This window comes from Colias eurytheme, chromosome 8, assembly GCF_061535395.1.
Source record: "Colias eurytheme isolate Ceu_HAF_F1 chromosome 8, ilColEury1 Martin Lab GWU primary, whole genome shotgun sequence".
NCBI classification, from domain to species: Eukaryota; Metazoa; Arthropoda; class Insecta; order Lepidoptera; family Pieridae; genus Colias; species Colias eurytheme.
In genome coordinates this window covers 3,308,847-3,325,331 of record NC_142987.1, presented here as the reverse complement: position 1 = coordinate 3,325,331, position 16,485 = coordinate 3,308,847, and the positions used below count along the sequence as shown (strand labels likewise).

Sequence of the window (16,485 nt, the reverse complement as noted above, 5' to 3'; positions counted from 1 at the left end):
TTCAAGCTTTCTTTCTGAATACGCCCTTACTAAAGATTACATGGCTTGTGTTGTTCACGGCTGTAAAAGCCGTAGTACTGGGAAATCGGATGAAGATATTTTGACAGTCTACCTAGACTGTCAAAATATTATCTTCATTATAATATTATCGTGTAAGGGCGTATTCAGAAAGAAAGCTTGAAACTTATAAGCGCTTATCGGCGCTTGTCATGTTCATATATTTTCCTGCGCGGGTTACCAGCACTGACAGGAAAATATATGAACATGACAAGCGCCGATAAGCGCTTATAAGTTTCAAGCTTTCTTTCTGAATACGCCCTAATACTTTGTCGGACGGATGTGACGTGACATTTTAATATTATCGTGTAATACTTTGTCGGACGGATGAGTTTTATCCAAGCATTGAAAAATCGGCCCTTAATCATCTATGTTTTATCTAACCGTAATCATTGAAATGAAATCATAATCAGCTTAGTTTTTAGAAAAAATGCAAAATATAACTTCCATAGTGTTGTGCAATTATCGATACTTGAGTAGGAACGAAGTACTTCATTGATAATGACTGCTTTAGCCTTTAGGTTAGGAGAAAAAAAAAAATATTTAAGTATGGATTTTATTGTTATTTGCAGGTTTCTGGCTTGAGAACAATTAAAAGATGTTTGGGTTAAAGCTATAGCACAGGGAAAATTGGAAGCCTTCAAAACATTCTCGGCCTTGTTCAAATCATTTCGAATCAGACGGGAAGAAAAGTTAAATTGCTTTGCAGAGATGCTGTGCCACAAGTTTAAGGTGGCATCTATTTTAAATAATAAATATTGTAATTTGGTAATTAAGTATCGAAATAAAATGAAATGTTGTGTGGTTTTATGAAACCACGGTAAAAGTGAAACTTAGGCACAAAATTATCGTACCTACGGTTCGACCGTCACGCGACATGCGTTACACAGACCAAAAAGTTTGAGACGATGTAATAAAAGTTTCACTTTAAAAATATTTATTTGTTTTATTTGAAGCAATTTATTTTAAACTTTTACTAATTTTTTCCTGTGGGAATGAGTTTTTTTCCCGCGGTAAATTGTAGCCTATACTTATGTCAAATGTCCATTCTTATATATTTTTGACTATTGATTTGTAAAAATATCAACCAAGGTGGAAGTCAGATTCGCGCACGAAGGGTTCCGTATAATTCTATGAATGAATCTATGAAAACAGGAAAAAATACATACGTACCTTTTTACGAAACCATTTATTTATTTATTTATTTATTTATTTATTTAGAATTTCCAACAAAGGATACAGATTACATATTTTGTTACATCTAATTATTTAAGTACATGGTCTTCTGCACCTTTAATTATAGGAAATTACAGCGTTCAAAATATTTATTACAATTCGTCAATTTATTAAAAAATATTAGTTAAAAAAAAATTAAAGAAACTTAATGACATTGATTATATACCACGAAGAGTATTACAATAAATTACAAATTTAAAATTACAATTATATTCGTCAAATTATTAAAAATATTATATAATCAAAATTTAATGAGCACTTAATTATACATACATAATAAATAATTATTAAAAAAAAATTACAAATTTTACTCAATCATATTTATATTAAAATTTATCATTACAAAAAAAAATATACAGTTCGGTTACATTTAATAAAGGAAAAATAGAGGAGAACCATAAAAACAACCTAAACCGAAATACCTAATAATATTTTTTTTATAAATACCACTACCATACAATGCAAGGCAGTCAATACGCATCGTAAATGAATAATTCCAAATTAAACGAATCTCAAAATTTGGAATTACCTATCCATAATTCAAAATTAAACGAATCTTTAATTATACTGGTCAACAATGATTTTGTTGCCCTGGATGTGAAAGTGGTTTCGAATAATTTAATGCATATTATGTATATATAAAACCAGTGGCGTAGCTAGGGGGACAAGGGCCCTGGTGCATAGGGAAAGAATCGGGCCCTCCTCCTCCCCTCTTTCCGCGTAGTTTGAACTTATATTTGCCTTCAAAATTATTGATAAGAATAAGAATAGAAAACAGTAAGTGAACTTATCCCTAGTAGGCTAAATCCATACGTCGTCTCGATTAGAATCTCCATGTGTTTAATAGAAGAAAAAGGGAATAAATAAACAACGACGCACATAACAATATAGAATATTTATTATACATATGAGATTAATTAATGGAAAAAACGATTTTTAACAGAATTCCCCGCCCAATTCACAATCTCTTGCGCGCTTTAATTTTTGCGAATTCGTCTATAATTTCACTCAAATCCAAGTTTGATGCCGCCTCATTTTCTATTGCAATCCTAATTAATAATATTATAAATGCGAAAGTAACTCTGTCTGTCTGTCTGTTACTCTAGTCTCTACTGAACCAATTTGCATGAAAGGAGAATGGTTAAATTGGGCCTGAAACTTGGGCTAAGACCAATACACACGAAATATTGTTTTTGTGATAGATACCTTACGAAAAAAATAAAATAAAAAAATAAATCAACCGGGTTCTTGTACAGTCAAGACAAAAAGTTTTATTTATTTGGCTATTATTTTGCGCACAATAACGGTGTTTTTAATTCGAGTCAAGTAAATATAAATCTAAATATCACTGGAGTGACTGAGTTTAAGGACGCTGTCACAAATCTGCGTTACTCAAATTTAGGTATCTAACGACGTAACTTTGTTCGCGGCAATATCACGCTCACGTAAACATAGCGCATTCCATTTTATAGACCATCTTCATACTTGATATTATTTTTAATTTTTGATATTATGTATTTTTATTGAAATTGATTCCAGAAGATTACTAGGAACTTTAAAAATTCATTTTGTTACTTTTATTAGTAGGTACGATCCTAATAAGTATGTTAGTATATTCAAACAACTTAAAAAAGTGTGACTATTTTACATCGTTATTTCATTGAATAATAATCTATGAATTGTATACAATATCAAAGCTTTTTAAGAAATGTAGAATTATTATCATACATATGATGTTACCGGCACTGTATTAAATCCGGCATTGTATACAATTCTTAGTAAATGTATGTTATTCCGAAAAATAGTCGGAATGAAATAAATTATAGGTATTCGTCACATAACACATTACCTAGGATACTCTTAAATCTGAACTTTTCCTACGTAGCAAACACATTTGCAAGTGTGGGTAGTTTTTGGGGTAGCTATTAACCAATATGAGGTCAAAACTAAAATCCAAGATGGCGCCGACGAAAATTTTACATCTTTTCGTCATGGGTGTCAATTTCAAGGTTTTGGAGTAGCTCTTAACAAATATGAGGTCAAAACTAAAATCCAAGATGGCGCCGACGAAAATTTTACATCTTTTCGTCATGGGTGTCATTTTCATGGTTTTTGGGGTAGCTATTAACTAATATGAGGTCAAAACTAAAATCTAAGATGGCGCCGACGAAAATTTGACTTTTTTTCGTGATGGGTGTCATTTTCATGGTTTTTGGGGTAGCTATAAACGAATATGAGGTTAAAACCAAAATCCAAGATGGCGCCGACGAAAATTTGACTTTTATCGTGATGGGTGTCATTTTCATGGTTTTTGGGGTAGCTATTAACGAATATGAGGTTAAAACCAAAATCCAAGATGGCGCCGACGAAAATTTGACATCTTTACGTCATAGGTGTAATTTTCTTAATAATAAAGAAGTAAACTAAAATAAAATAACAGATTTTCGTCGGCGCCACCTTGGATTTTATTTTTGACCTCATATTGGTTAATAGCTACCCCAAAAACCATGAAAATGACACCCATGACGAAAAGATGTAAAATTTTCGTCGGCGCCATCTTGGATTTTATTTTTGACCTCATATTGGTTAATAGCTACCCCAAAAACCATGAAAATGACACCCATGACGAAAAGATGTAAAATTTTCGTCGGCGCCATCTTGGATTTTATTTTTGACCTCATATTGGTTAAAAGCTACCCCAAAAACCATGAAAATGACACCCATGACGAAAAGATGTAAAATTTTCGTCGGCGCCATCTTGGATTTTATTTTTGACCTCATATTGGTTAAAAGCTACCCCAAAAACCATGAAAATGACACCCATGACGAAAAGATGTAAAATTTTCGTCGGCGCCATCTTGGATTTTATTTTTGACCTCATATTGGTTAAAAGCTACCCCAAAAACCATGAAAATGACACCCATGACGAAAAGATGTAAAATTTTCGTCGGCGCCATCTTGGATTTTATTTTTGACCTCATATTGGTTAATAGCTACCCCAAAAACCATGAAAATGACACCCATGACGAAGAGATGTAAAATTTTCGTCGGCGCCATCTTGGATTTTATTTTTGACCTCATATTGGTTAATAGCTACCCCAAAAACCATGAAAATGACACCCATGACGAAAAGATGTAAAATTTTCGTCGGCGCCATCTTGGATTTTAGTTTTGACCTCATATTAGTTAATAGCTACCCCAAAAACCATGAAAATGACACCCATGACGAAAAGATGTAAAATTTTCGTCGGCGCCATCTTGGATTTTAGTTTTGACCTCATATTAGTTAATAGCTACCCCAAGAACCATGAAAATGACACCCATGATGAAAAGATGTAAAATTTTCGTCGGCGCCATCTTGGATTTTATTTTTGACCTCATATTGGTTAATAGGTACCCCAAAAACCATGAAAATGACACCCATGACGAAAAGATGGCAAATTTTCGTCGGCGCCATTTTGGATTTAAGTTTTGTCAAATTGCTTTACCCCACCAATCCGTTCAACAACCCATAAAAAAAGAGGATCTCAGTCAACATAATTTTTAAAACATAATTTTAAATTACAAATAACTGGAATATGAAACTTATACAGTTTACTCTTATAAAGTATCAAATATTTCAAATCACGAAAACGACAGTATACGCACAATAATCTTTTTCTAATTCGTTTTTATTTTTGGGACGAGGGGCGATACACCCGTCCTTCCAAGAGCGCTTCTGAGCGCGGTCTGACGACCCGCGAGAGCAAAATGTATGAAGAAATCGACAAGTATTTTTAATTTAGCTTATAATTGAAATAAAATTTTGATTTAGATACAAAAAAATTATCACAATCTATAAAGGACTATATATCCCTCAATAATTTATAGGTAAGAAGATAGATTAGGCTTTTAATTTTCTTAAAAGTGTACCGGTTTAGACCCCATTTTTTTGCATTTTATGCGATCATTGTGCTGGGAAAATCGTATTTCAGTGACAATTTTGTATGACGTCGTACAATTTTTATAAGATGATCGTATAACTGAATATATTATCTTTAAATTAAGATATTACTTTGTTCTCACGTGTAAGTGCTTTGAGTTAAAATTGTACCGTAAAATAGCGGTTTTTGTTAAAAAACTGTTATAGCACCCTTAACCACAAAAAACGTCTAACTACGTTGAATTATAATAAACACGGTATAGGTACCTGCTTGGTAGGTACCAAGCAAGGTACTGTGTAGTGTATTTCGGTTATTAGAAGGCTTAAAATTAGTACGTATTTGTAAGTGAAAGTGAATTGGAGTAACATAAAGATATTGTCATTGTCTTATAACAGTTATTTATTGTAAAAAATATTATACACAAAGGAATAAAACTTGATGTGACTGTACAAAAACCCGGTTGATTATTTTTATATATATATATTTTTCCTGTTATGATCTATTATAAAAACAATATCTCATGTGTATTGGTCCAACTCAAGGGTTCAGGCCCAACTTCCATAGTAAAATGCCCATTCTCCTTTGGTATAGAGATATTTTGATACCCGAGAAAAGACATAGGCTACTTTTTATCCCGGGAAATAGGATAGGTTTTATCGCGGAAATCCCACGGGAACGGGAACTATGCGGGTTTTTCTTTGCCTGCGCGGGCGAAGCTGCGGGTGGAAAGCTAGTTAACGATAAATGTCGGAGGCGATCTTGTCGAATGCTGTTTCTTAAATAATTTTTTATAATCTTCAGTTTACTGAAAGATATTTCTGCTGCCGCGGAAGTAACAGGAATTGTATGAAACATCCATCGCTCACTTCCGTAAGGTCACATTCGAGCACACCAAATTTTGTTATAATTTCTTTGCAAAGCTGGCGAATAGACCACGTCTCCATCAATTGAGGGAGAATCAGATGATATACATTAAGAAATTGGAGCGAGAAATTGGGTCCAATTATATCGCAATATTTCTTCTGAAACTGATCACATTTCTCGAGTAAAATAGTTTCATTCCAGCTAAGCAAGTTTTTTGGCATCAGGAAGTCGAACGATTTACAAACTGCACTCATACCAATAAAACGCGCATCTAACTGATTGATTATTATGTCGAGTACATTGTTGAAAATAGTTACTCTAAAGACTTCTTCCTGGTTTTCGAATCGGTGATCAGAAGCCAATTCATCGAAATGCTTTTTAGTTTTTCTTCGTCGCTTTTATGGAAAGGTAGGATCGATATCGTATTTTCTCGCGGTTTCGGTGGCCTTGGATTTGAAGGACTCGAAGTCATTTCTATACTTTTTCAATTTATCCGTTGTTTCGTCCAATGTTTTCGTCCAAAGTCGAATGAGGAAGCGCGGCGCGATCGGGCCGCACGATGTTTAACAGAATGGCGTAATTCGTCATAGCGCGGCCCGATCGGGCCGTTCGGTGTTTGAGAGGGTAGTCAATACTAAATAAATATTATAGGACATTATTTAATTGTTTATTAGTAACACTGTAACCGTTGCTGCTGCGTACAGTATGAAAATCGGTGATGTCATCTAATTTTGACAGTTGAACACTTTTACTGGAAACATTGATGAATTTAGTGTGTCGAAAATTTTTTTTTTATTGAAAAAAAAAATATTTATTTTTTCAAAGCTGAGGTTTGAGGGCCCTCTGAGCTCCGGGGCCCTGGTGCACTGCACCACCTGTCCCTATGATAGCTACGCCACTGTATAAAACTATTAATGGCTTTGGTAGATTGGCTCTAGTTCTTTTTAATCCTAATTTTCTTATTACACTCTAAAACGCAGCATGAAATAGTAGGTATATTTGTTTAATATCATTTATTTATTACAAAGTTTTACTTATTGTTTTGTTTTAGTATTTAATTAATTCAAATGGATATAAAATAGAGAAAAATCATTAAAACTTATGAAATACATAGTACAAGGAAATAGATTTTATAAGCTTCTCTTCTTAGTTAATTTTGGGACAATAGTTTTGTTATGGACTATCAGTAATCTGCCATCATGTGACGATCCCATATACCCTAATACCTTTATTCCATAATTTTTACTTCTTTTTCGATGCGTTCTTCCTGTTTCTCACAGAAATTTCGCAGATTTACTGGATATCTATCCAGGAGACTGTGAGGAAAGTGTAGCTTTATGTTCGTAATTGCTCATAAAATAATGAAGTTTTTTAACAACTGTTGTGCAATTTCTTTATAATTTGGTGTTTTAAATTTACCTTAAATTTACCAATACTATATCTCTCCATAAATTTACATTCAGCATCAGTTATAAAATTTTGTTAAATTTTCATCTTTTATCAATTTTCGACACGCCCGTCCTGTAGGGCCGTCGGGTATTCTTCTTATACCTACTTTTAGATTTCCTCAAAGGCCTAAATTCTCATATTTATTAATTATTCCTAATTAATTTGCTTTGTCTAATTCTATTAATAAAAACATCAAGGGAATTTCGTATACCTATCCACTTTGCTGAACTAGTGCTACTGGGTTTCTTCAACTCAATACAAACCGAACATTGTTGTTCATAAAAATGATTTTTTTACAGAAATCATTTATTATTATGATATTCTACGGCCAGTTTTATAGAATAGGGTTATGTCTGAGCGAATAAATGTGCAGAAAACGTAATTCACCAAAAAATAAACACTTGTTATTAACCCGTATTCTGAAGGGCCGTAAGAAAATGTAATATATGAAAATCCAAATTAAAAAAAAACTAGAGCCAATTATATAATTTTAATGATTACATCCGCAAACTGGGTACTTGAATTATATAAATCTGTAGAAATATCCAGGGCAACAAAAAAAAATTGTTTTTTTGTTGAGCTGTGTTATCTTCAAGCAATTTTATAACTTAATTTTTTAATTTATCGATATTTTAGTATTCGATAAAGTGGCAAGCACTACCTTTTTAGAACAAAAAGTGGCTACTTGTGGATTTCAATGCCAAGTAGATAACAGTGTGTTGTCTCTTTCTATCGCATTAATTAGGGTATTGAATAAAAGAGAGCCACTATATAAGAAACGTTCAATTAATTGTTACTTCTCCAGGCTTGATAATAGGCATGACGACGGTATCCATAAATGATTGTATTAGTGTTTTTAAGGGAAAATGTACAATAAATAAATTCAATATAGTGACTTAGAAATCTTAAAACCATTAAGATTAATGAGATTATCAATAAAATAAAACATTGAAATTCTGCAGTTAGCCATTTTGACTAAAACACGCGTGACGTCACGCTTAAGGTTGTAGTAACAGTGAAACGACTTTGAGGATTTGGACGTTCTCCCCGCGCTAGCCACGCACCCCCGCTTCATTTTTACGTGCGCAGAGCGTGATCCGCGCTATCGCAACTATCCGCTCGCGTCGCGTTCCGCAGCAGCTCGGGCATTTTTATAACCCGACTAAAAAGAAGGGTTATGTTTTTCGCGCCTATCTTTGTATGTATCTAATATTCTTTATACTCTGATATCTTCCGAACCACTGGATGGATTTCCTTAATTAGGGTATCGTTAGATTCGTCGTATTAGCCCAAGTTTTGTTAGATAGGTGACAAAAAAAAAAGAAAAATGTGGGTTGCTAGACTAAAATACGAAAAAAAAAAAATCTTTTTCTGCAATATGGGTATCAAATTAAAGGTATCATAATAAGGATTCCAAAAAAGTGTATCATGCTTATATTACCTACAATTATAAAACAACATAGATTTATTTTTGTGAAATGAAATCAGTGATGATAGGTATTTGCGAACGAAATTTTAAGAGAAAAGCGCCTGAAAGAAATGCAATTTTATTAACATTGTAATTTTTTCAGGCGCTATTAAAAAACTTTATTTTACTTTTTTATACTGAATTTACTATTTTAATAGTTTAAAAAGGTAAAATTGTACTTTATAGGGCGTGGAGTTGAGAGTCGTAAATTTTTTTGTGGTTAGCTATTGTCCTATGGAACCCAAATCTGAAATTTCACTTTGAGGATACTTTTAGTTTTTGAGTTACGAATTTTTGAAAACCGGAAAATAAGTATAGAAAGTTACTCCATCTTATTTTTGCTACGCATATTTATTGTTTTGACGTCAGAATGGCGGGACCACTTTGTTTATAGAATATCTTGAAATCCTGTTAGAGTAGAAGTTTTTTACGAAAGTATAAAATAGTACCTACTAATTATGCACTAAATTATAGGTACATAATTTTCAAAATGCCTGAGGAAGTCCCGCCATCTTGACGTAACGGGTATTTGGTGTAGGGCTTTGACCTACTAAGCTAATCAATGTGCTACTAAAAAGCATAAAATAAAAAAGTTGTTAAAAAACCCGACTGAGAAAAAAGCAAGTTCAAAACAAGATTTCTAATAGAAAACTTAGTTAGTAGCAGGCGGGCACACATTCGCAAACATAGTTAAAAGAAAACTTATGTGAAACCACGCGCACGCACAAAATTGTCCAAAGAAAAATTGCACAAAATTGCCATCCACAATCAGGCAAAATACAATTTTAGAGAATGAGCAGCACAACCTCCTCGTCCGACAGTTCGAGCTACAGTGCCGCCCGTCGCCCGCGCACGGACCCGCTCATTTCATTTCATTTAGAAAACAGTGAATAATTATTTGTAGCTCAATAAGAACTTGCCTTGTCTCGTCAAACGTACAATTTATGACAAACACCTTTTAAAATATTATTGTGAAAGAAAAATAGCAAAACTCCATACCGTTTAGACGTAGTTACGAAAATTCAAACAAGAAATGCTCCACTTTGGAATATTTTTTCGGACATTATTTTTATAGATAGAATTATTTCAAACGTTCAAATTAAAGTTTAAGGTCTAATAAGTAACATATATTTTTTTTGGACATTTATATTCACTAACCGAAGAGTAGTTAGACGAAGAAAACAGGCATTTGGCAGTAAGTAGCCCCTTAAGTAAACAACTCGCGTCAGATGTGTTTTGTTGTTATGAATATGTTGAGAATACGCATTTTTATTTATTTTCTATTGTTTCACGTATGCTTTATCGACTCAGAACAGAAATACAATTGCGAATTCACGAATACGTGGTTCGAGTTCTCCGCACCAACTTTATACAATCATTTCTTATTATTTCTCGCTTGAAATAAGTACTAACACATTTTTGAGCATTATTTTTATGTGGATTCATACTGCAATACTGCACACCACTCATAAACTTTGAAATTCGTTTCTATAACACATATTAAATAAAGACTTTTTTAATTTTCTTCGCAATGCGTACAAATAATTACGTATTTACCAAAGTTTGACGTCACGCCTACGCCATGACACCTGCGAGCTGTTTTGGCACAGTTAATAAATATTTTTTGAAAAATGGCTTTTATCTTCGTTAAATTTAAGTATATTACCGAAATATAGGGATTTTCTTGTATAGTAAACGTATACACACATTATGGAAGAGGATTTAAAAATCTTTCGTCATGCCTATTGCTCCGAGCTTCCGACGAATCACGAAATATGTCAGCTGTCACTACAGACTGTCACTGTCATTTTGATTGTTATCAAATATTATTTTAATATCACCTGAAAATTGAAATTTATCAAAACAATAGTAAAAATTATTATAGTTTCTGCGTTCAGAATAGCCAAAGCAGAGTGATGTCGTATGCAATCCATATGTTATGGTTAGGCGAGCCTGGTCTGTGAGAAAAATATTAAAAATGCCTTTAGCTGAGGCTGGTGATCAATACTCTATTTGGGTATGATTTCTTTGTTCTATCTTTGTTATAATTATTTTAAGTTCTACGAGAAAAGTAATAGCAAGGTTACTTTAGATCGGCACGTCACATCACACGTTGAAATGGAACATATGTTTCTGTTTATTTTGTCATTTTTAAGAGCTCTGTAACTGTAAATTAAACTTTTAATCAGAAATAAGATAGAACTGTAGGTATTCAGTTTTCACTTAGATCGAGTACTTTAGTCACGAATAATTTAAAGAATACCCTCAAAATTTTAACTGTATGGAATTAAGAACGAAATAGCTTAGATGGTGTAGGAAAATGTACAGAATAGTAAAATGTAAACACAATTGTTTCATCTTTTTATATTTAAATGAGTTTTATACACATTAAAATAATAACAAATCTTTTTCAGGTGGGATTAATATATATATTTAATTTGATAGTTGGAACGGGGGCTCTCACATTACCCGCAGCTTTTGCCAGAGCAGGATGGGGTCTCAGCACAATTTCCCTTGTGTTCCTTGCCTTCATGAGTTTCATGAACGCTACATATGTTATAGAAACTATGGCATGCGCTAATGCTGTGTTTAAGTGGAAGAGATTGCAATTTATTAAGAGGAACAGTGTAAGTTATGAATAATATCTGAGAATAATTTGTTTTCTAGTTTTATAACGAATAATCTAATAAAAACATTACTATCAAAACTGATTAGGTATACAAAAATGTAACATAAATGTTGACTTGCAGTAATGAAAATAATAATTACAATATCAATCTCATAATGCTATCTGTTATTGCTAAAAATAGCTTTCATAAATGTTTACACATATACATATTTATAAACTGAAAATGAAATGACTAATGAAATTGAAATATAAGTTATCAGAGCAATAACTAGTTGTTCGCTCCGGGTCTGTGAGTTGTAATTTTTTTTTATTTTTCAAAATTTTATCAGTTACTATTCTAATCCCAGTAGAGATTATTGTAACTAACCAAAAACCATTCAAATCCATTCAGCAGATCTTATAAACATGTTATTGGAAATAAAGTTGTGTAAAATGATCAAAAGTAGTTTTATTTTTGTTTAATTTCTGCTGAATAATAAAAATAACAAGAGTTATAATTGTGAGAAAATTGTTTATATACTAGCTTTTGATAAGATATTAGCTTTGTTAGAATATTATAAGACTAGATTTCCGTCCGCGGCTTCACCCTCTTTGTCTAAAACATTATAAATTATATACTAAAACCTTCCTCTTGAATCACTCTATTAAAAAAAACCGCATCAAAGTCCGTTTCGTAGTTTTAAAGATTTAAGCATACAAAGGGACATAGGGACAGAGAAAGCAACTTTGTTTTATAATATGTAGTGATATACATTCATTTGTGAAATTTGGAAAATAAACCCAATAATTGATTAAAACATAAAACTTATTAATTATATAATTAATTGACTATTGATAAATCAAATCACTCTTATATTGCTTCATATAATTCTTTCCTAGAAATTAGTATTAAAGACATTATACACCTATATAGGTGCAAGATGAAGACCATTCAGAGGAAGATCAGGCAAGCACACACTATGGAGAACTGGAGGATCCCCTGGTCTGTGGTGACTCAATACCTTCCAGATACTACAGTTTGGATAAAAGGATTGAACTCGGAGAAATGGCCAATCTGTTCCTGAGCAAGAGCGGACGGACCATGTTCTATTGTACACTGTGTGTGTATTTGTATGGAGATCTGTCGATTTATTCAGCTGCCGTTGCTAAGTCTTTGATGGATGTTGTGTGGTAAATATTTTTTTTATTTATCTGTTACTAGCTGTGCCCCGCGGTTTCACCCGCATTGCTCCGCTCCTGTTTGTCTTAGTGTGATGATATATAGCCTTTATTGATAAATGGGCTATCTAATACTGAAAGAATTTTTCAAATCAGACCAGTAGTTCCCGAGATTAGCGCGTTCAATAAAACAAACAAACTCTTCAGCTTTATAATATTAGTATAGATAGAGTTAGGGAATTAAGTTGATCGGATTGGGAAGGCGCAAAATAAAACAAAATGTACTTTTTAATAATTTATTTGATACTATAATAATAACAAAGGTTTGTAACATGTTCTAAAGAAAATAAATATTACTTAAACCTAATTACTAGTTTATACATTGGAAAACTACTTATTACTACAGTCAAACTAGATCTCTTCCATATTGATGTATGAATGATTTCAAATCAAATCTGATAGTATTTTCTAGTGTTTGATTTTACGCGAGTATTATACATTTAAAAATTAAAGATTTTTACGTCACAGGGAACAACAGCGAGCGTGGTCACGGGGAGTCTCCCCGTAAAGTGTTCGATACGTCGGGAAAATAATATAATGAATAAATCGCGTTTAAAATCCGTTAAAAAATCTTTAATTTCTAAATCAAATCTGTTATTACTTATTAAGAAATAAGTACTTAAATCAAATCAAATTTATTATTACTTATTAAGTAATCAGTACTTAATAAGTAATAACAGATTTGATTTAGAAATTACATTAATTTCATTTGATCACCAAATTTTCTATGTCTGTTTTCAGTTCAACAATACCATCAAACATGACAAACATAACGGACTGGGACTCGATGCCTTGCTTCAACGTGACGTCATCAGAAACTGGAGTTTACACTCGGCTGGATTGCTACAGAGTCGCTCTGTTGACTTTCTTCGCGGCTATGGGACCTTTTGTCTTCTTTAATGTACAGAAAACAAAGTATTTGCAACTTTTCACGTCGGGTATGCGGTGGCTTGGTAAGTGTTTATCTGGTATATTATACAAAAAAGTAATGTTTCAATAATTTCAAATTGATATCAACAAAGTTTAGGGATATAATGGGTGTATCAAATATTTTAAAATCTATGAAGAAGTGCAATTTTGAATTTGAAGATTTATGTAATATGAATATCATTTAAATTAAAGGTCTTTCATAAAAAAAACTGCATTGTTTTTTTTTTTAATTTTGATTTAAAATATAAATTTGACTGACCAAGGTTGTAATTAAGATGATAAGGATGTTCATTTCTTGTAATTTTTTTATTTTTACGAAAATTGACTTTATTTTTTCAAATAAAAATGTCATAAATAAACGTTATAAATAATCAGTCTTGTCACTGTTTCCATTAATTTACATTCTTGTCTTATTGCGGTATTCAATACAAAGTATCCCTAGACTTTCTTGATGTGTGTATGCCACCGTAAAATTTTCATTTGTTTAGAATTTATCTTTTTTTTATAATCTAATGAACAAAAATAATGAGTTAAAATGAAATAAGCTGTAGGCATGTAATGGATTACAATTTTTCGAGTTTGCAATCTCGCGAGTTAGCGAGAAATTACAATCTAATGCAGCATATATTCTTTTAAATCGAGAGCAAAAGCATTTTCCATGTTTACAACGATTATTACTATTGTTTTAAATAATTTATTAAACACTAGCTGTGCTCCGCGGTTTCACCCGCATTGCTCCGCTCCTGTTAGTCTTAGCGTGATGATATTGGCCTATAGCCTTCCTCGATAAATGGCCTATCTAACACCGAAAGAATTTTTTAAATCGGACTAGTAGTTCCTGAGATTAGCGCGTTCAAACAAACACTTCAGCTTTATAATAGTATAGTACTTAGGTGTAGATAGTAAATTTCTTAGATTCAGGTTTTAAAAGTATTTTTTTTTTATTCCAGCATTCGCAATAATGATAACAATGGCGATCCACCTCCTCATCAAACACGGACCGCAAGGCAGACCGCCAGCGTTCGACTTCACCGGAATGCCCACACTGTTCGGAGCGTGTGTGTACTCCTTTATGTGCCACCATTCACTGCCCGGCCTTATATCCCCAATACGGGGAAAAGGATATCTAGGCCTCCATCTTGCTTTAGACTACCTTCTAATTAGCATATTCTATCTCTTACTAGCTTTTACGGGTGCGTTCGCGTTTGCTCACTTAAATGACCTGTACACTCTAAATTTCGTGCCCACAGATAATGAAAATATTTTCCTAGAAATTGTCGAATATTTCCTAGCGTTGTTCCCAGTTTTTACGCTATCCACTAGCTTTCCTATCATCGCTATTACGTTGAGAAACAATTTGCAAAGTATGTTCTTGGATACGAGTCGTTTGGAAACATACAATTTTATTCTCAGGAAGATGTTGTTCCCCGTTGTCGCTGTTGTTCCACCGTTGCTGTTGACTTATTTCCTAGAAGATATAAGCATTCTTATAAAGTTTACAGGGTCTTATGCGGGTACTGGGATACAGTATTTAATACCTACGTTCCTAGTGCTTTCTGCAAGACGCCATTGTTCTAATTTATTGGGGCTAGGCGTAGTCAATAAATATAAAAGTCCCTTTTCAAACGTAGCCTGGGCTGTGTTTGTTTTATTGTGGTCTTTCATGTGCATCATATTGGTATCCGTTAATATGTTCGAAAAGAGCTCTTGACATTGAATGTCGTTGCAATAAAAGTTTTAATGGGAAACTTTATGGCCGTAAAATCGCTTAAACTAATTATTACCCTCATAAACAAGATGTTACCAGATACAGATGCTTTTATTGTTGTCATAAACGTACATTTATTACGTATTTTATTCATTCTTATTAGTTATTACCAAAAGAAAAGTGTTTTGTTTGTTATATTGAGACAGAAACGATTATGTCAAGATTAAAGTTCGATTTACGTTGGAAAAGTACAAAGTTTTTCACACACATTACTAGATTGAATTATTTATGATTTTAAATGAAATTGTAATTGTGTCGTTAAATTATCATTAAATTTTTATATTTCATGCATCAAATCGTTGCCACTGTAGCTCAAATATTTTTATAATTCAGAGCTTATATTTTATCATGACAAGTGCATGTTTTATGAACAAGCTCTCTGAAAATTAAGTCTTCCTTTGTTTAATGTACAATAATTTACACAGAGATTAAAACACATTCGGATATAATTCATATAATTGGAGGAATGTTAATAATAAAGAAGACTGAACAATTTTTTTTTCAACTCTTATGATAATTTTTTAGTGCTAATTTGTGATATGGTTTCAACCATTATAGTTATCTATGGCCTAGATTTTGTGTAAATGAAAGACAGTTTGCATTTAACCTACTCAAAAAAATGATTGTAAGGTATTTCGTGTTACTATGTGCTTTTAAATTGTATTTCCCACTATAAAAGTATAATAATTGCGTGTAATTATTATTATAGTGGAATATTTTATGAGGAATAAAATTGTAATGATTACCTAAATGTTCGATTTAAGCATGCAAATTATTATTATTATAATAATGAATAATTTACTGTGATAGAATAACCATTTTTATATTTATGTATCTAGCTATATTTTATTGTAAAAGAAGTGACTGATGTAATAATTTGATTCAGAGTATTTTTACAATAAAAATTATTTTGTGTGTTCCATTTGATGTTTTTTTTCCCTCT

General features: G+C 32.3%; 1 protein-coding gene and 1 long non-coding RNA gene across 3 annotated transcripts in view; both read left to right on the top strand.

The window, feature by feature from the left end:
- The window catches only part of LOC149906375 (uncharacterized), a 260,872-nt gene that overhangs the window by 197,353 nt on the left and 47,034 nt on the right, over positions 1-16,485 (top strand). The window lies entirely within an intron of this gene.
- LOC149906378 (putative sodium-coupled neutral amino acid transporter 12) lies at positions 10,804-15,844 on the top strand. Of its 2 annotated transcripts, none has more exons than XM_090104539.1 (5): positions 10,804-11,014; positions 11,412-11,624; positions 12,540-12,796; positions 13,586-13,797; positions 14,725-15,844. In XM_090104539.1, the coding sequence occupies exons 1-5, from the start codon at positions 10,937-10,939 to the stop codon at positions 15,483-15,485; spliced, it is 1,521 nt and encodes a 506-aa protein (XP_089960665.1). In that variant the 5' UTR covers positions 10,804-10,936; the 3' UTR covers positions 15,486-15,844. The 2 variants fall into 2 exon arrangements, with proteins under 2 accessions (XP_089960665.1, XP_089960666.1); XM_090104540.1 differs by having other exon boundaries at positions 10,815-10,939.

What these genes read in the sequence shown, in the direction of transcription:
- LOC149906378 (XM_090104539.1), top strand. Translation starts at nt 10,937, where the DNA reads ATGGTTAGGCGAGCCTGGTCTGTGAGAAAAATATTAAAAATGCCTTTA. An exon ending in TCTTTGATGGATGTTGTGTG is followed by an intron (nt 12,797 to 13,585) that starts GTAAATATTTTT and finishes GTCTGTTTTCAG; the next exon opens with TTCAACAATACCATCAAACA. An exon ending in GTCGGGTATGCGGTGGCTTG is followed by an intron (nt 13,798 to 14,724) that starts GTAAGTGTTTAT and finishes TTTTTATTCCAG; the next exon opens with CATTCGCAATAATGATAACA.